The 20361-nt window shown below is 47.9% G+C and overlaps 1 protein-coding gene across 2 annotated transcripts in view; it reads right to left on the minus strand.

Annotated features, from left to right (window-relative positions):
- Positions 1-20361, minus strand: part of THADA (THADA armadillo repeat containing) — a 102856-nt gene that overhangs the window by 63842 nt on the left and 18653 nt on the right. For both annotated transcript variants that reach the window (XM_073564199.1, XM_073564200.1), the window contains 8 exons: positions 17906-18054; positions 16494-16526; positions 12605-12653; positions 11470-11660; positions 11108-11202; positions 10752-10969; positions 7852-8543; positions 253-407 (listed from right to left, as the gene is read on the minus strand). In XM_073564199.1, the coding sequence (XP_073420300.1) occupies positions 253-407; positions 7852-8543; positions 10752-10969; positions 11108-11202; positions 11470-11660; positions 12605-12653; positions 16494-16526; positions 17906-18054 (1582 nt within the window). The remainder of the gene's footprint in view (positions 1-252; positions 408-7851; positions 8544-10751; positions 10970-11107; positions 11203-11469; positions 11661-12604; positions 12654-16493; positions 16527-17905; positions 18055-20361) is intronic.

Genomic DNA, 20361 nt, shown 5'->3' on the forward strand with positions numbered 1-20361 from the left:
TGTATACTTAGTGTCAGCCTCCAGACGGCAGAAGCACACACCACAGTCTCTGTGTCCCCCAATGAGACGAAGGAGAAAAAGATGTGTGTATGTATGAGGCATTGGTGGCAATAGCCAAAACGTGCCAACAGTTGGAGGGTGCCTGACGATGAAAGACAGCCACTTGATTCCAGTGATAGGAGACTAGTGTCTGAAATAAAACAATCCCTTCAAGAGAAGAGGAACACTTTTTTACCTTTTCTCCTTTCTTACCTGGTCATGTCGGTGCACAAGGCCTTGTTTTATTACGCTTGTGGAAACTTTTCCGGTCCATGCGTAATTCTCGGTAAATCGGAGGTATCCGTGAGTGCGGGCAGTTCTCAAACAAGCCATCAGGGCACCAAGGGCACCGCGGTTATCACCAGACCCTGAGAAAAAGAAATACGCACATCAGAAAATAACAGAACCATAAAAATTAAATATTTTTGGACAGTTGAAACATTTGCAAATCATACATGAAAAGTTAAGAAGGTCTACATCCCAAGAAAATAGATTTGGGAGTAGAAATAGGGATATTTGTGTACTCACCGTAAAATCCTTTTTTCCTAGCCAATCATTGGGGGACACAGAGACCGTGGGTGTTATGCTGCTGGCCACTAAGGAGGACACTAAGTAAACCAGAAAAAAAGTTGCATCTCCCCTGCAGTATAAACCCTCTCGCTGGCTGGAGATTCTCCAGTTCGGTGAAAAAAGCAGTAGGAGCATAAACAGTTAACAATAACCATAACAATATCAACGCCTAAGAATGCTACAGTGAGCCAATAGGCTAAAAAGGGTGGGTGCTGGGTCCCCCAATGATTGGCTCGGAGAAAAGGATTTTACGGTGAGTACACAAAAATCCCTATTTCTCCTACGCCTCATTGGGGGACACAGAGACTGTGGGACATCCTAAACCAGTCCCTGGGTGGGGAGCATACATATGCTAATACCCCATGTACCACTGAGTGAACACCGTGGTACTGCCGATTGCAGGCAGCGTCTGCCGAGAGCTGCATCCGCAGAAGCCTGAGAATGAATTAGGCAATGTTTGTAAAGGTACGCAAGCTGGACCAAGTTGCAGCCTTGCGGAGAGGCCTGAGAATGAATTTGGTAACTTTTTGTAAAAGTATGCAGACTGGACGAAGTCGCAGCCTTGCAGACCTGTTCTGCCGAGGCCTGCTGCCGAAAGATCGAAGAGGCGCTCACTGACCGGGTAGAGCACGCCTTAATCCCCGCTGGGACAGGCGCGTTCCTGATACGGTAGGATACCTGAATCGCCAAGCGAATGAACCTGGCTAGACCCTTCCTATGCCCGTCTGGAAGTATGAACAGGGCATCTGACTTGTGGAAAGGAGCCATCCGCGAGATGTACCGTCTCAGCGCCCTAACCACATCTAGGGTGTGGAGGGCCTTCTCAATGCGATGGACTGGCGCCGGAACAAAGGGAAGGCAAAACAATTTCCCCGTTGAGATGGCAAGAGGAGTGGACCTTGTCCAGGAAGGACGGGAACGTCCTGAGAACTACCTGATGAAAATTCAGAAACGGAGAACGGCAGGAAAGGGCTGCCAATTCCGAAACTCGTCTGATTGATGTAGTTGCCACTAGAGAGACCACCTTCCAAGAGAGGACGGTCAGTGACACGTCCTGCAGCAGTTCGAAAAGGAACCTCCTGAAAGGCCCCAAGAACTGGGTTAAGGCCCCATGAGTCAAATGGTCTTCTATAAGGAGACGCCACATGGGAAACTCTCTGAATGAACGTCTTGAGCTGAAGCTTGGTGGCAATTTGTGTTGGAAAAGCACTGACAAGGCCGAAATTTTGCCATTGAGCAAGCCAAGCGCAAGGCCTGATATTAATCTGGATTGAAGGATTTCCAATATGGCCAGAATGGAAAATACCCGAGGTGATCGACCATGAACCTTGCACCACAAAAAAAGGAAGGTTGTCTAGGTGCGGTGATAGATGCGCATGGACACAGGCTTCCTGGTACTAATCATGGTGGAAATCACATCGTGAGGGAAACCAGCCTGAGTTAAAAACCAGGATTCAACGGCCACGCCGTCAAAGACAGGACCCCGGAGTTCTGGTGCTAAATCGGGCCCTGCGAGAGTAGATCCATAGGATATGAAAGTCGCCAGGAGACGTCGGCGACTAGTTGTATTAGTTCTGCATACCATGCTCGGCGCGGCCAGTCTGGCACGACTAGGATCACTGGCACTACCTCCGCTCTGATCCTCTTGATGACCCTCGGAAACAAGGGAAGGGGGGGGGGGGGGAAGAGATGTACAGGAGCCGGAACTAGAGCGTCCACTCCAATGGCGCAAGGATCGCGCGATCAGAAAATGAACCGAGGAACTTTGTTTAGTCTTGAGGCCATGAGATCCACATCCGGAGTCCTCCAACGATGACAAATCTGCTGAAAGAGTTTCGGATGAAGAGACCACCTCCCCGAGGCAATGCCTTGGTGACAGAGAAAATCTATCTTATAATTTTCCAAGGCCGGGATGTGGCTTGCTGAGATGGGCGAATGGTTGGTCTCAGCCCTATGGAAGATGAAACTTCGTGCATGGCCATCCTGCCCCGAAAACCTCCCTGACGGTTGATATACGCTACAGCCGTGGCGTTGTCGGATTGAGACCTGATGGGGAGACCTGCGAAGAGATGGTGGAAACTCCTTAGAGCTAATCTGATTGTTCTTATCTCCTACAGTTAATGGGGAGACGTGACTCTCGGGTTGACCAATGACCTTGTGCCGTGAGGGGACGAGGGACCGCACCCCAACTGAGGAGGCTTGTGTCGGAGGTTACCCACAGTAAGAAGGTTGGTAGTAAAGACCTCCCTTGATTCAGGGAGGACCTCGGTGTCTACTCCCTGACGGCCTGCCTGTCCCGCAGGGACGGAAGAATCCGACGTCCACGGAGAACGGGTTCTCGTCCCAAGCTAACAGCAATGCATGTTGTAAGGGACGGAGGTGGAACTGTGCAAATGGAACTGCTTCCATCGCTGCCACCATCCTTCCGAGAACTCTCATGATGAAACGAATGGAGAGAGAAACTGGTCGAGAGAGAGGCCGCTCTGCTTGTTGTAAGGCTTGGGTCTCTCCTGGAGGGAGAGTGGTGAATCCGTGTGAGCCGGTCCTGGGAGAGACTTTTCGCAGTCTTTCGCCCTAGGCGGGAAAGAGTATTTACTGCTATCCACAGATTTCTTGCAGACTGGAAGGGACGGACCCTTGATGAGCAGGTCGTCCAGATACGGTAACAGTACCACTCCCTGAGGGTGAAGAATGGGCAAGACAGCCGCCATGACCTTGGTAAAGACCCTGGGAGCGGTGGAGAGTCTGAAGGGCAAAGCCACGAACTGGAAGTGTTCCTCGTGAGTTGCAAAACGCATGAACTACTGGAGGGACGGGCAGATCGGAATGTGAAGGCAAGCGTTCTTGACGTCGATGGATGCTAGGAACTGTCCCTTTTCCATGGAAGTGACAATTGATCGGAGAGTTTCCATTTGGAATCGCCGTACCGTGACAAGGTAATTAACAATTGAGATCCAGAGATGGGCCGCATGGACCCGTCCTCTTTTAGAACCACAAAAGGACTGAATAAAATCTCCTGAACCCTTCGTGAAGGGGGACGGGAATGACGACTCCGTCCCTTAGAACAGTGGTCCCCAACCTTTTTTGCACCAGGGACCGGTTTCAAGCAAGACCATTCTTCCATGGCCCGGCAGGGCGGGGATGGAGGTGTGGCAGGGGCGGGGCTTTGGTCATAAGGGGGCGGGGCTATGGACGCGGTTGTAGTGTAGCAGTGCATACTTATAATTACATAACATTTATAATGTGACTCAACTCACCATAGGTTTTGAATGAGTGCTCCATCACCCCATTACTCCATCATTGCCTTCACCCCATCACTGAGGTCTCTCCATCACTCCCATCAATGCCTTCTCTCCATCACCCCCATCATGGCCTTCGCCCATTACCCCCTCATGGCCTTCTCCCATCACCCCAGGCATCATGGCCTTCTCTCCCCATCACGGTCTTCTCATGTCCCCATCTCCTCCAGGGCCAGGCTCCACCTACACAAACACAGACAAACACACACACACACAGACATACATGTACACACACACCACCTCTCTCCTCACCTGTCGCAGCATCGCCCGAGCTTCCTCGCTCTGACACAGCAGCGGCGCGCTCCTCTCTTTGTCAGAGACAGGAAGCGCGGGCGGCGGGCAGGAAGCTGGACGGGTCCTTGCAGCTCCACTCCTGCTATTCCCTATTGCAGGCAGCGGAGCTGCTTGGATCGCTCCCTGGCCGCCGCTACTCATGAGGGCAGTTTAAGAATTGCTGCGCGCCGCCCCAGCCCCCGCTACGCCACTGACCGCCCCTGGCTCCCCTTATGTCTGCGGACCGGTAAGGGCACTGCAGCGGCCCGGTGCTGGGCCGCGGACCGGCGGTTGGGGACCCCTGCCTTAGAAGAGCCTGAACAGCCCGAAGGAAGGCTCTTGTCTTTCTCTTGGAGGAAGAGGAAAGGAAAACTGTATATTATATCTGAAGAATACCAGCTTCCTGACCCATTTGTCGTCATTAGGTAGATCTATGAGATCTGGCTCCCCTAGATCCAGAAGCCCTAGGCCTGGGTTTCCAAGAACGGTTAGATCTGTATGAGATCTGGGAGCCTCTGTCTCCGCGCGGGGACAGACCTGATCCGAAAGAGAAGGTAGCGGAGGACCAACTGGAATTGTTGCGAGAAAATCGAAACACGTCGGCTGTTGGAGCGAAAACGGCCGAACAGCCCTTTGTTGAGGAAGGAATTTACTTGTCTTCTCACCCGGTAGTATCAGAAATGAGATGGTCCAGTCTCTCTCCAAAAAGATGACCCGCTTGAAAAGGGGGGAGAAGTCAACAAACTTTTAGATGTGGCATCCGCCCACCAGCCGCGGAGCCCTGGGGCTCTTCTAATTGAGATCGCATTAGCGGCAGTATTAGCCGCGCAATTGGCGGCCTGAAAAGAAGCGTCTACTACAAAGTTCGCTGAGTGAATCATCTGGCTGGCGACAGAGGTTGTCTCCGGAGGAAGATTGGTGCCCTGGAAGGCAGTAATCAGGACTTCTGCCCAAGCGGCCATGCCTTAGTGACCTAAACTGCGGCGAAGGATGGAACAAACGCCACTCCTGAAGCTTCCAAAAAATTGAACGGGCAAGGTAGTCAATTTGATGATCGGAGGGGTTTCTGACCGAGGAACCCTCAGAAACAGATAGGAGCGTTGTGGAAGCAAGACACGGTACAGGAGAGTCCACCGGAGGGATCTGTAATTGATCCTTCATTAGGTCTGGATCAAAAGGGTATTTAGCCAGAGTAAATTTTTTTCCCAGTGAACCACTTATGGCTGATCCCTATGATACTGGACGGCTGGTAAATAACCAGCGCACACGCTTATCTCTTAAATGAGGAGTGCTGGAGCGGGAATATTTTCCTCATTCAACCTCAGAATCCTTTTGACTGATTCTATAAGAGAATCAAGCGACTCTTGATCAGTTGGGGGATTCTGAGGGGCTGACGTGACAGATACAAAATCAGAGTTATGCTCACTGTGAACCTCAGGAGAGGCCGAGCAAGAGACAGGAGTCGCTGATGCTGAGGCGCGAACGCGACTAGGGGACGCGCCATGAGCCCGCTTTGGCAGAGACAGTCCTCCCGGAGGGGGAATATAGCCTTGGTCAGAGGCTCCACCGACCGCGACAGGGGCGCAGCCCACTCGGGGGTACCGGACGCAGGAGGCCCGTCAGCAGCGGCCGCGAGGGGCGTTGGAGCGCATGTCGGGGTGCGGCTCGGGCGCATGCCGGGTCGCGGTCCGTGCATAACGGATTAGCTTGAGCACTGGAGAGTCATGCTCACTGTGGTAAGGCCGACTTGCAGGTAGTACACACATTAGAAAAGCGCAGTGTGCTTCTTAGCAGCCCGTTTAGCCTCCTGTGAGTGAGGCATAGCGCTCCAGAAAGGGTTAACGGTAGAGTCTGACTGAAGCTGCATGGAATGTGCCGGGAAGGGGGTTAAGCTTTAATCTGAGGGCAGATGCAGCTTACCCACGGTCCTGTATTATGTCCCCCGGGAGGAAAATGGTGGCCCTGTGTGGCGTCACCCGGAATTCGGCTGCTCCTGAAAGGGTTAACTGCAGCAGAGGTAACAGACATGGCCCCCGAGATTAGAATTGCGCGTCTCGTTTGGAATGAGAGGCGCCAAGGGGAGGGGGCGGTGACGATAGCATGGGCGGCACTATTCAAATTGTGGCCTAGTAGGCCGGAAAAGCCGGGGACTTAATTTTTGGCCTACCCGCGGTTGACGCCAGGGGCAGCGCTATTGAGGGCGGCGCTATTTAAATTGCAGCCTAGCAGGACAAAAAAGCCGGGGGCTAAATTTCTGGCCTCCCCGGGGTAAGCGCCGGGCGGGGGGGGGGGGGGGGGGCCGCGACCGGGCGCCAGTGTACCACCGCTGACGCTAAGTCAGAGCCTCTCCCGGGGACAAGGACCCGACCCCATACCTCCACTCCTGTGCTCAGTCAGGTCGTCGCTGCCCAGGGTCTTTCAGTCTCATCTTCCAGGCGATGTAGCAGAGCTGGAGGAGGTCTTACAGGGGACGGAGAGCTCTGGGGCTGATTCAGGGCATCCGAAAAAGCGCTGTTCATGCTCCATGCCCTCCTGTGCTACGTCCTGTTGCGCTTGCCCTCGTATCCGTGGAGTACCGACCATAAGGGAACCATCGTCAGAGGAATCAGCCCCATTCGTCGCAGGAAAGTGTACGTGAAGGGTTACTCCACGTGCTTGCCTGTTGTTGGTTCGGGGGAGAGCGGGCCGTAGAAAGGAACCGTCGCCCCCTTCACTACGTTAATTAAAAAATAAAAATTTACAGAAAATTCAAAAATAACAAAAACGGTGGGGTCTGAAACCAGACCCAAGTGCCTCCTATAGACACTAAGTAAGAACTGGAGAATCTCAGCCAGCGAGAGGGTGTATACTGCAGGGGAGGAGCTAACTTTTTTTCTGGTTTACTTAGTGTCCTCCTAGTGGCCAGCAGCATAACACCCACGGTCTCTGTGTCACCCAATGAGGCGTAGGAGAAATTCCCAAGTCATGGAGAGGAAATAGTTAAAAGGTCACGTAGCTGGATCAGCCCTATAGCCCCTTTATTCCTAGAGGTTGGACCCTCACTGATCACAAATCGATGGCATAACCTTGAGCCCTACAATACTTTATGACAAGCCAGAATGACTCTCAGACACATCATCTGACTCTTTCCAGGTTTTGTTTCTACTTTTCAGTTATCTCTGAGCTGGTGGGCGAAGACTAGCCACTATCATGTCTCCCACACACAGTGCAAAGAGATCGATTCTTGTTCTATTAGTTTATGCTCAGTAGCAGCAGTTTGGAGAACACTATTCAACAGTACTGAGCAGTGTAGCCATGAATCCACCACTGGGATGAGATAAAACACTTACTAGAAAGCTGCAGTATCGTCTATGTGCATCTCTGCTCCTCTCCCAGTAGACTCTAAATAGGTAATTGTAATCTGATCTCTTACTGACCTGTCTTGGTTTGATCAAGATGGATTTTAGCATTTTTTTTTTTTTTTTTTTTTTTATGAAGGATGGGCTCAAGAGGTGGGAGGAGAAGAGTCTCATATGTAGAAAAAGAAGTAACTATTCTTATATTCAACTGTATTATTGATTAATGCAAAGTATTTTTAAACCACCTGTAACTCATTAGCTGGAATTTAAAGGAATTTTGGAATTATGTATTTTTTTTCTAAGATTGTATAGGATATGCAAATCCGACTTACCAATATTTAGGGAGGCCGAGGTCTTGAGATTTTCAATCATGTAATGTAAGCTTTCGGGGTTACACTTAAGCAACTTTGGTAAATAATAATCAATGATGTACGTGGTCTGCGTTACATGTTCCTCGCACAGGCGCACGATGAGGGGGGTGACCCAGACAGGTTGCCATCGCTCAATCCAACAGCTTTCCCCCATGGCCTGAAGCTGTTTCTTGTGGTTTATAAACATGGCTTCCAATAGGTTACTAGCGTAAGGAGCAAAGGACTGATCCGACATGACATCCAGGATCTGTGATGGGATCCTTCCATCCACGGACAAAAGCCGCTCGGTTCCCACGCTTTCCACCAGACAGGCCAGCGATGCGTATTTCCCTTTCGAGTGCCACTCCAAATTCAACAGTTTCTGTGTAAGTTCGGACAGAAATGGGTCGTCGTCTCCAGAGCGCCCAGCCACGGCGGCATGATGGATTTTAAGGATGTTTTTGAAGATGAGCTTTGTTTGATGTCGGACGGCGTCCAAAGGGTGTTCCCAATGTACGTACACGTACTCAAGGAGATTGCAGAGTGCCCTCGAATGGCCATTAAGATTCTCTCTCAAGTCTCTCGAACACGAGGAGCTCAGAAGATCTGCAGCTGAATTTGTCCACAAGGCTAAAGTCCGCGACAGAAACAAAGCGGTGCTTGAGTCTCTCAGGCTAAAAAAAGAAAGAAAAAAAAAAACAAGATATAATAAACAAGAAAATTACACACATACATAGTTGACACTTGAAAATTGTTCCAGAAAATGGACCTCACCTGTGGCAAGTAACAGGTGTGGGTAATATGTGCCATATTAAGCATAGAGAACAGAGCGAGGAGAAGAGAACTGTCTGAGGACTTGAGAACCAAAATTGTTGAACTTTATTAATTTCTCAAAAATTTATGGATGACTCCTGATGACAGGTGGCACTTTGTAATGTATCAGGAGGGAATGCAGCTCCTTTGCATTAGTATCCTGGCAATTGCAGTTAGTTTTATGGGCCCCGGTGAATGCCTCATTTCTGGGAGGTCTATAAATCAACTACATTCTGTGCAAACAATCATATTTTTTCATTAAAAAAAAATAAAAAAAATAAAATGTACTTGAGAAAATGAGATGTTTGTGCTCTGTCCACAATACACACAGTGCACAGAAGACCTGAAGGACAGACCTGTTTTGTTACACATCATGTTTGTTTTTTTTCCCACATTTTATGTTTTGCAGTACTGACCAAGGCTGGGGCTTCACGGCGACTTCTGTCATGACACAAATTGCTCAATGTAAGGTCATGGTGTGCAGTGGCGACATCGCAGCGCAATGCAGGCGATCGAGGGGTCACATTTGGAGACCAGCAAGTTGCAAAAAAAAAAAATCCAACGAGTCCTGACTCTGAGACTTGCTAGTCATGGGTGGTGGAATACAACCGCACTCAAACTGCACGACACTGCCATAAAGCAGCACCACAGAGAGACCTTTGGCCATACGACCTATGACGCAGCCAACGTTGCCATCAATCTTAATCCATACCGGTTTTTCTTACCACAAGATGGTACGGCTATGTCCAGACTGTCAGTGCCGACTGTCGGGGAAGGCATTTGCTCAGGAGGTATGCGCCGTACGGTGGTCACTGCCTTGACAGATTTCGAGGCGTCCGTCCACCGTAGAAACTCCTTGTAAAGGAATGTATACCGCATGGTATATAATTCTTCTCAGTAGCCCTATGTGAAGGACTTGCAGTCTGCTGTGCTTTGGCCAAACAGAGGCCGTAAGAACACTCTTTTGGCTTCCACCTGGTGAATGGTCGCCTATTGGTATATTACAATACCTCCTGACATATGCTGTAGGCTACGTGCGCTGATACAGTGCGGACTTAGTCTAAAACTGCATTTGGTGTACATACCAGGCTAATATGTCTGGGCACTGTGCAGATTCTCATATTCTGTTACCTCTTTTAGAGTGGGTGCTATTTTCTCCAGCACGATAAGAGCTAGAACTTCCCTTTCAGTTACTTCCCGGCATGCATTGCTCCTGCCATTGTCCAATGACTAGCCTGCAATGAACCTCTCCTTTATGCCCGTGCACAGTGTGACAGACAGTGACATTCTGTAACCTGGAATTTCTGCTGCTCGGCACAGATTACACTAAGACAGCAAGCAATACATAAAGACGAGATACCTAGCGGCCGGCACTTTGGGACATATGACAACATAATTTATCAAATTAAATCAAGGTGCCTAAAAATACATTGACCCCTCAAGCATTGCACGTTTGTGTAAGGGATGGCGCCTAACCCTGTTATTTTTGACAACATGAATATGAGAACTTACAGTCAAAAACACAGAAACTCCAATGGACAGCCATTTAGGGGAACATGTCAGCAGAATTTCACTCCCAAAACTTTATATGCACGTGTAGCTCTTTCAAAGACAAATCCAGCAATACATTTACATGGCCGGTCCATTTCTCTGTTACGGAGAAATCAGGGTTTGAACTGATATGTAAATGAGGCTGAAGAGCTATGATAGATCTGAAGCCTCTGTCACTCCAGTTCTATTCCCTGCCCAGCACCACCAGCTTCTGCTGCTTGACTGACAGCCTCCATGCTGTGTGACTTCAGACAAAGGAGATGTGAGTCAAACAGAAGGCGGTGCTGGGTGGGGAATAGAGCTGGAGTGACAAAGGCTTAAGATCTACCATAGCTCTTCAACCTCATTTGCATATCAAATCAAACACTGACTTCTCAGTAATGGATGAACGGACCGGCCATTTAAAAGGTATTGCTGGACTTGTCTTTGAAAGAGCTACACGTGCATATAAATAGTTTGGGGGTGAAATCCCTCAACTTAGATTTTGGTCATAGAGAGTAATCGAGCACATTTCTTACCGAGCACTAAGGGACAGCAGGACCGTGAGGAGGTTTACAAGAAGCCTCTCGCCTTCATGACCTAGATTCACAGCTTTCCACTCTAGCATTGCCAAGGCTCCTTGGCATAAAAAGAGAAGTGCAGCATCCGGCAGATCCGAGCAGAGGCCTTTGCAGCAGGTCATAAACCAATCTGGTACAGCAGAAGGATCCCCAGATTGCAAAATCAGATTATTTACCTGTAAAGTAAGCGCGCCATGTTAAATGAAATAGATACGGAGCAAAAAACAGAAAATAAAGGGATACTGAGCCTCTTACAAAAAGTCATAGAAACCTGCAGAAGAACGGATGACGGAAGGGAAAAGCCGAGTACTTACTAAACTCATCAGCTTATCACTGTCTACAATCATGGTCTTAAGATACAGAATGACGGCCATGCCAGCAGTGCTCTGAATGTTTTGTAACAGATCATCTAGAGAAAAAAGATAAAAGTATGAATTAAAGGTTATCACAATGTTCTACCCGAACTTTTTGTAACTGCTCATCCCAACACGATCATCCAGGGGTCCCCTTTAATATGAATTATATACATATATAAGGATCTGCTATTGAAAGCTGGATCGTTGAAGGTAGAGTGAACCAATAGGTCTTCACTGGGTGTGTACAGCAGACGGAAGACCTCCAAGTGCACATTATGCCCAATATAAGGAACCGAAAGCAGCTATAATACTTCTCTAACCGTCCAGTAAGAAGCCACAGAAGCAGTGGAGCAGATCGCACATCGTCTCCCGCAACGGACACTGCGCATCCTGCTGCAGAACGTCCTGCACAGACTCGGGGCACTTCTGCAGCAGCACCATAGACAACTTGACAGCTGTTAGGAGGTCGTGCATGAGCTGGGTCTGAGCGAGACCATCACCCAGGATTCTCCTAAAGTAAGAGACAAAATACATAGATGTAGAACAAAGTAAATTTCATCCTTTCAACCTGTTATTGTTTTTTGACCAAACTTCCTTTGACAATTTTTTTTTTTTTTTTTTTAAAGGGGTTGTCCGGCCTTAGGTTGCAAATCCGCACTCTATGTGACTGCAGATGTGTGAATCCTGACAGCGCATGTACTGTCATTTGCATGGATGCAGTCACGTGCCGACTAGACGTGCGTGGCCTAGCTCAATACAAGTGTATTGGAGCAAGCAGGACAAGTCTAGTCAGAATGTGACCGGAAGTAGGCAAAACATAGTCTTGCTCCTGGCGCCAGAGAATCCTGACAGTGCAGACTTGCAATCTAAGGCAGGGCAACCCATTTAAGGGATACTCCCACTTCGTACATTTATGGCACACATCCACAGGACATGCCAAAAATGCATCATAAACACAAAATTAAAAAAGCAGGGTTTATCTAGGCAGCGACGCGTCTTCTTACACTCCGTAGTTCTCCGCATAAAGAAGAAAAAACGCCGAAGAGACTTTACTTCAAGATAGTCAGGGGAGGCATAGGTCATCCCCAGGCCTATGTTCTTCCGTATGGTAATGACATGACACCCATAGAAAGTAGCATAAGCCCTCCTGTCACTACAGTAGTGGACAATAAAAAAAAATGCTTTTTTCAGGCACGTTCTGTGTTTTTTGTTTTTTTTCTTGAAACCCACCAATATTGAAGTTTTGTCAATGATTTAATACAGGGAACTTGGTAGCGTTCTTGGTTTTGCACCATAGGTCATGTACAAAGCGAGCTGAAGAATCTGCTCTGCTTCACAAGAGCGGAGATTGCAGGATAAGAATACGAGCGGTGACAATGTGTTCTTTTATCAGAGATGATTATAGGTTGGAACAGTTCACGAAAAAGAAAAAAAAATATTATGTTCTGTACTCACTTGTTTTGACTCTGGAATGTATGCAGAACCTTCAGCAGGAACTGGAGAGCTGCGAAAACAGAACGCAATATTCACAGATGTCCGTGTCCTTGAACCATACGATAAAAGCACTCATGTGCCGCCTCTCTTCCACTACGCAATTATCCTGAAGAAATGGAACCTTGTCTCAGAAAATGTATATTTTCCTGCATATTCTGCACGGCAAGGTTACTGCCGGCTAAATATAATGTAGAGAACAGTGTGGCCACGAGGTGGCGCGCTCGAGAAAAGAAAGAAGTATTTGGAATCTGCACCGTTCACGTGCAAACATTAGGGATGGGGGAATCGAGTTGCAGGACTCCGGTCTGATCACTGCTGCCAACTGATTCTCCCATCTCTAAAAATAATTTAACCATGATGGGGGAAGGTGTATAGTCTGACTTCAGTGGCAAAGGCATGTGCATGCTTTACATGGTATATAGAAAAAAATAGCACAAAAAGAGAAAAATAAAAATCTACCCAAAAATATATTAGTAGCTTTTCATAAAAGATAAAATGTAAAACGCACTTATCCACGTATAATTTAACACTCCCGCAGGTCCCCCCATTCACCATACAGAAGCCCCCCGCGCCAGTACAGACCAAAAGTTTGGACACACCTCCTCATTTAGAGAGTTTCTTTATTTTCATGACTATGAAAATTGTAGATTCACACTGAAGGCATCAAAACTATGAATTAACACATGTGGAATTATATAATTAACAAAAAAGTGTGAAACAACTGAAAATATGTCTTATATTCTAGGTTCTTCAAAGTAGCCACCTTTTGCTTTGATTACTGCTTTGCACACTCTTGGCATTCTCTTGATGAGCTTCAAGAGGTAGTCACCGGAAATGGTCTTCCAACAGTCTTGAAGGAGTTCCCAGAGATGCCTAGCACTTTTTGGCCCTTTTGCCTTCACTCTGCGGTCCAGCTCACCCCAAACCATCTCGATTGGGTTCAGGTCTGGTGACTGTGGAGGCCAGGTCATCTGGCGTAGTACCCCATCACTCTCCTTCTTGGTCAAATAGCCCTTACACAGCCTGGAGGTGTTTGGGGTCATTGTCCTGTTGAAAAATAAATGATGGTCCAACTAAACGCAAACCGGATGGAATAGCATGCCGCTGCAAGATGCTGTGGTAGCCATGCTGGTTCAGTATGCCTTCAATTTTGAATAAATTCCCAACGTCACCAGCAAAGCACCCCCACACCATCACACCTCCTCCTCCATGCTTCACGGTGGGAACCAGGCACGTAGAGTCCATCCGTTCACCTTTTCTGCGTCGCACAAAGACACGGTGGTTGGAACCAAAGATCTCAAATTTGGACTCATCAGACCAAGCACAGATTTCCACTGCTCTAATGTCCTTGTGTTCTTTAGCCCAAACAAGTCTCTTCTGCTTGTTGCCTGTCCTCAGCAGTGGTTTCCTAGCAGCTATTTTACCATGAAGGCCTGCTGCACAAAGTCTCCTCTTAACAATTGTTGTAGAGATGTGTCTGCTGCTAGAACTCTGTGTGGCATTGACCTGGTCTCTAATCTGAGCTGCTGTTAACCTGCGATTTCTGAGGCTGGTGACTCGGATGAACTTATCCTCCGCAGCAGAGGTGACTCTTGGTCTTCCTTTCCTGGGCTGGTCCTCATGTGAGCCAGTTTCTTTGTAGCGCTTGATGGTTTTTGCCACGGCACTTGGGGACACTTTCAAAGTTTTCCCAATTTTTCGGACTGACTGACCTTTATTTCTTAAAGTAATGATGGCCACTCATTCTTCTTTACTCAGCTGTTTTCTTCTTGCCAAAATACAAATTCTAACAGTCTATTCAGTAGGACTATCAGCTGTGTATCCACCAGACGTCTGCACAACGCAACTGATGGTCCCAACCCCATTTATAAGTCAAGAAATCCCACTTATTAAACCTGACAGGGCACATCTGTGAAGTGAAAACCATTTCTGGTGACTACCTCTTGAAGCTCATCAAGAAAATGCCAAGAGTGTGCAAAGCAGTAATCAAAGCAAAAGGTGGCTACTTTGAAGAACCTAGACTATAAGACATTTTCAGTTGTTTCACACTTTTTTGTTAATTACATAATTCCACATGTGTTAATTCATAGTTTTGATGTCTTCAGAGTGAATCTACAATTTTCATAGTCATGAAAATAAAGAAAACTCTTTGAATGAGGTGTGTCCAAACTTTTGGTCTGTACTGTATATGGGTGCACATTGTTTACAAGCTGGACTGAAAACAGCAGCAGCATCCATCCAGACTGACTGCTGCCAGGAACACACAATGGGTGCTCAAAAGAAACGGGACTAGTCTTATGGAGGGCGAGGTACTTGTAGTACTAGTTCTCTCCGCTGGGTGAACGTTGGCAGACCCCTTCTGAGTCAGTCTGCCAGCCGACGATGTTAGGCGCAGGCTGCGTTTGTCTCCAGTGACTGTTTGCCATTTAATTTTTGCCTACTTTGCTATCATTTTTTTGTTATTACAATCAGTCGCCCACATTGATGAAAATGATTCTGGAAGATCGTCAGCCCATTAATGTACGGGTGCCGCCCGTTATTTGTATGAATCAGCCATCACAGAATGAAGATTTCTGGAACTCACCGTGAAAATCGCTTTCTCATAACCTTCATTGGTGGGGGACACAGGAATAATGGTTTATATATAAGAATACATCTTAGAAAAAACAAAGCGGATCTCTCTCCAAGAGCCTACATATGGGCATCCAACACCCAACTCTTCAGTTAGCGCAAAAGGAGCAAAACCAAGACACCTCCCCCTCCGACCGCCAAACAAAGGAGGGCGCTGGGTCTCACAATAAAGGCTAAAAGATTTTAAAGCAAGTACCAAAAAAACTCCCTTTTTCGGACACTTCACTGGGGGATACAGTAATCGTGGAATGTCCTACACCAGTCCCTGGGGTGTGAAAACTAATATCGGTACTGCAGAAGGAAGAATGGCAATCCCTCAGATTACCACCAGAGCAACTGTCACTTGTAGTACCCTCCTGCTAAGACTTGCATTCATTGATGCAAAGGTAAGAGCTCCAGAAATATGCGGACTAAGCAACGGCCCTACGGGAGAGAAAAAAAATAGACGCCTGGAGGCGTATGACCCAGCAGGCTTACACCATACACGGAAGTGAGCCGTACCCTGGCAGGGGCACCCTAACTTAGCCTGATCCTCTGCACTGGCAAATCAAGGTGGTCTGACGTCGGCAAGAGCATACTTGGAGTGATGACCAACATGGCATCAGAACGTCAGATTGCCTCTCATCTCTATGAGAGGTTCTTGCACAAAGTACCAAAAGGAAGGAAAGCAATCACCTCGTGGTGGTGAACACACTAGGGAGAAAGGAAGGAGCCGAAAGCAAGACCACTCTGTCCCGGAGGAGAGAGACAGGTGGGAGCCACTCTGAGTCTGGCCTGATAGAAGGGATCACTAAGAGCGAAATAAAAAAAAAATCACCATGCCGAAAGCCAAAATGGAGAGAAATGTCTGAGGGGCACAACTGAATAGCTGGGTGGTGGCTGCCCGGGTGTAGCCTGTTGACGTCCAGATGGTTCCTCTGTCCCCCAATGAAGCGTACTAGAAATAAGTGAACAACTGGAAAAAAAATAAAAATAAAATCTCTGCAGCCAACCACAGCATCCTCCAATAACTTTGGTGGCAGACTGACTCAGAAGGGTTTGACGACAATTCACATTGTGGCGCCCCTACGACAAGCGCCCCGTCCTCCTGAAGAGGATTCCTGTTCCTTTTCGGTTCCCACTTGTATACAATGTGCATATAACCCCAACAGTGGCTACAAACGCAACAAGCACCTAGCCCAACACAACTCAAAAATGAATGCACAGAAATGTTACTGACCTTCTGGCCTGAGGCTAATGACGCAGCGGCCACCTGTAAGGAGAACACACATAAAATAACCACAATACACAAACCTTTCTGATAAAGAGTCAAAAGAGACACTAGGCGATAAAATCTAGAGAGTGATGCAGGTTTCATGGGGACCACAGGCAACAACGAATGAGACCCTAGCTCCCTCATTACAGACATTTGTCTTACTCTGGACGGCTGTGGCACAGCCGATGGACAAAAGTGCGATTGCTGTGGCCCTGACTGGACTGATGGCTCCGAGTCCCCAATTTATCCTCATTTTCTCTCTAGGGAGATGACGGAAGTTTCTATTGAAGCCCATGGATAACGTCTCATTGAGTTTTTTTTGTGGATTTTTCAGGCAAATAAAAAACTTCTTCTAATCATCATGTTCCTTTTGTAAAGACGTGATTTTTTGCGCCTTTTTTTCTATGATTTTGTATGAGTTTTTCATTTTAAGAGTACAACAACAGTTTGTAAAGGAATGTTTCCACTGACACAACCTCTCCAAAACCACATAAAAAATGTGAGGAAAAAAAAGGGTGCTTGCTTCGAATTATGCACGGAAAACACACCAAGGAATAGACAAGCTTCTTTTTTATTAGCAAGTGTTAAAAGGCGCGAGGAGAAAAAAAAAAAAAAAAAGGGGCGAGACAAGCGCATTTTTCTGGTTAAAGGGATTGTCCACAACCCCTTCTCAATGTTTCCCCCAGCAAAATAATAACACTTACTTTCCTACAGTATGGCGCCGTTCCAGCGGTTACGGCTCTGGTTCTCCCGGGGATCTCATGACATTATGTCACGCAATCCCAACAGACAGTCAGTGCTGGCTTCACTCTCCCCACCTTCGGACAGATGATCAGGACATCATGAGGAAGCGAGAGCTGCAGGTGTCAATTACGACTGTAAGAGAAGAGCGTAAAGACAGCGCTGATTATGTCCCTGCGGCCAATCAGCGTGGTCTTTACTCTCTTTTCCTGTAAATGTAATTGACATCCGGATGAAGTGAGAGCTGCAGCTCTCTCACTTCAAGATGTTTTGATCTGTCCGAAGGTGGGAAGACTGAAGGCAGCACTGACTGTCTGCTGGGATTGCGTGACATAATGTCATGAGAACCCTGGAAGAGCCAAAGCAGACAGACATCATTCTAACAGCGCTGGCACCATGTGTAGAAGTGTTATTATTTTGGATTGAGAAGGGGTTGTCCAAATAATGGACAATGCTTTTAAATTGAGCAGCAGGCTTCTTGGAAGCAGATATGAAGTGTTTTTCCTTAGATTTAGGTGCTGAAACACCACCAAAAACCATGTAAAAAAAAAAAAAAAAAAAAAAAAACCACATGCATGAACATTCCCTAACAGTGTGTAAGAAGCCACATAAAAACAGTTAAAATGCACACTTACCCAGGATGAAACCGTCCGTACATGAAGCCATATTATCCACCACTTTCCTGTAGCTTCTTGTATCTTCCACGGCAATGTCCCTCCGTAGGCAGGAGGTGAGCGCAGCGGCTGCGTCATTCTTACATGGATCTGGAATGCTGTTTAATAAGCTGCAAATCACCGAGAACATTCATTAATACCGGGATCAGTTTTATTACAATTTTTTTTCTCTATCACTTCTTTGAGGGACACAGGAAACTATGGGTGTATGCTGCTGCCATTAGGAGGCTGACACTATGTAGAGAAAAAAAAAAAAAAATAATTATCTCCCCCTCCGCAGTGTACACCCCACCGACTGGAACTAAGATATTATTCAGTTTAGCTTAGTGGCAGTAGGAGGTGGACACAGGTCTTTCATTAGACCCATATCTACCTGAGTGTGCGTAGTTCCTTTTCAGGTTTCCGGAGGGATACAGTGTGAATAGTCAATACTGTACTCCCACGAAGAGACTGAGTACAGCGTGTACTGCCACCCCGTATCCGCATACGTCTGGTCGGCAGGACCCCAGCCCCTAACAAAGAAGCGTGTTCAGGTGATCGGGACCCGGTCCTGCCTCTGTCCCCTACCCACTCGCCCACCAGAGCCTGTCGGTCTGCGGAGACGTGGACGTCCCACAGCAAGCTTTTCGGACGTTCGATTGTTCCTGGATGGGGAGGGACATGTGTTTCCTCTCCCCTAGGTGCTAGAAGCGATGTGGAGAAGACCCGAAGGAAGAAGATAGTAAAGAAGAGGGAAGAAAGAGGAGAGAGAGATTGAGAGGGAAAAAATAAAAAATAATCTCCTTATTTTACAGCTTCGCTGCAATTGTCCAAGGATCATTGGGGGCATTTTTCCTTTAAATCCTTTGGATCGGGGGCACCGGGCCTACCTTTTGCGGCATTTTTAGGGCCTCCGCGCCTCTCCCCCATCCTCCGGCGGTCAGCTCCTTTAATCTAGGTCCAGACTTTTCTTGAGCCTAGTTTCAGCACCCCCTTCTTCCTGCACTTTGGGCGGGCTCTTTCCCTCCCATCACTTAGTTCATCCCGGCCTATTATAGCTTGGCTCCTCGGCCTGTTATAGCGCCGCCCCTGTCCTGTCATAGCTCCGCCCCCTTGACTTCATCTCTCTCTCTGCCTCGGAGCCAGCACCATCTTTAGCCTCCTGAACACAGCGCTTGGCTCCGCTCCTCTTCCAGCCTGTCAGTCTCCTAGTGCAGAGTGGGGTTTTTCAGTGTGCGTCCCTCCGGAGCCAATGCATCCTCTGACGGCCGCCATTTTTCTTGCCTCCTAGGACCGAATAGTACCTTTTCCTGCGGGACTTTCCTCTTCCCTGCAGTCCTGCAGCCTGGAAACTGACAACAGGACGACTACTGTGAGTAGCTGTGCTGCAGACCCTCTGCATCTCCTCCTGTCCCCTAGCCTTCTGGCACCTGTTTAGTGCACAAGCCACACACAGTAAAATATAGCTCAGAGGGACAGCACTACCTACCTGCAGGCTCAATGACTGATGAAACCATCATTCCCAACGGTGCTGGAGTAATATCTGCTCTAGAGCAGTGCAGTGACTGGTGTAATAAATGCTCTAGAGCAGTGCAGTCACTGGTGTATTATGTGCTCGAGCCGTGCAGTCAACAGCAATGGGTATTGCAGTGCACCCCACGCTGCTGTCATCTGTACCACTGCCCGTTCTGCGCCCTACATAGGGAGACGGGCATTATAAAACCTGCCATACGCTGTTTTGCTCTCTGATTCCAAGCCTACTGTTCTACTTTCAGGAGAAATGACGGGTAAGGACAGACTTCGTGGGGCGGCTCACTACACGAGAGTGTTATTCTGCCTAATGACGTCAGGTATCCAGACCTAGACCGCAACACAGATTTGGCTCTCTCCTATACCCTTCTCCAGGGTTCTCTCCACGCCTATTTAGTCGCAGGATACTGAGCGACGATTGCAGCAGTACTCTATCCGCTATCCAGGTTTCAGACGCACCACCTACCAGGTACAGTAGGGTATATTGAAACTGTCGTATTTCAGTGGATCAGGTCTTGGATGGACTGCTGCAGTGGTACTGGTGTTCTGTACTCAGGTTAGTCAGACGCACTCTCCTTCACGTTTCTCGCATTCGACTGCAGCAGTACTCTATCCGCTATCCAGAATTTAGAGGTGTCATCTACCAGACACATTTAGTCGATACCTACTGTCTTTCCAGTGGTTCAGACGTACCAGAGGTCGATTGCTGCTCTTCTGCCCCAGAGTCAGGTAAGTCAGAAGTGCCCTCTATCACATACTTCAGGGTCTTTTGCAGCTTCTGCCCAGGTACCCTTCTATTCACCACTCAGTGAGAGGTGCCCGGTATTCATCACTTCTGTTTGGCTGCCGCAGCGATTACAGTCTGCTTTCAGGTGAGTTAGAGGCGCACCTTCTGCTGCATGTTTCAT

The sequence above is a fragment of the Dendrobates tinctorius genome, unplaced genomic scaffold, assembly GCF_039654945.1.
Source record: "Dendrobates tinctorius isolate UK_male_01 unplaced genomic scaffold, ASM3965494v1 ptg000434l, whole genome shotgun sequence".
Lineage (NCBI taxonomy): Eukaryota > Metazoa > Chordata > Amphibia > Anura > Dendrobatidae > Dendrobates > Dendrobates tinctorius.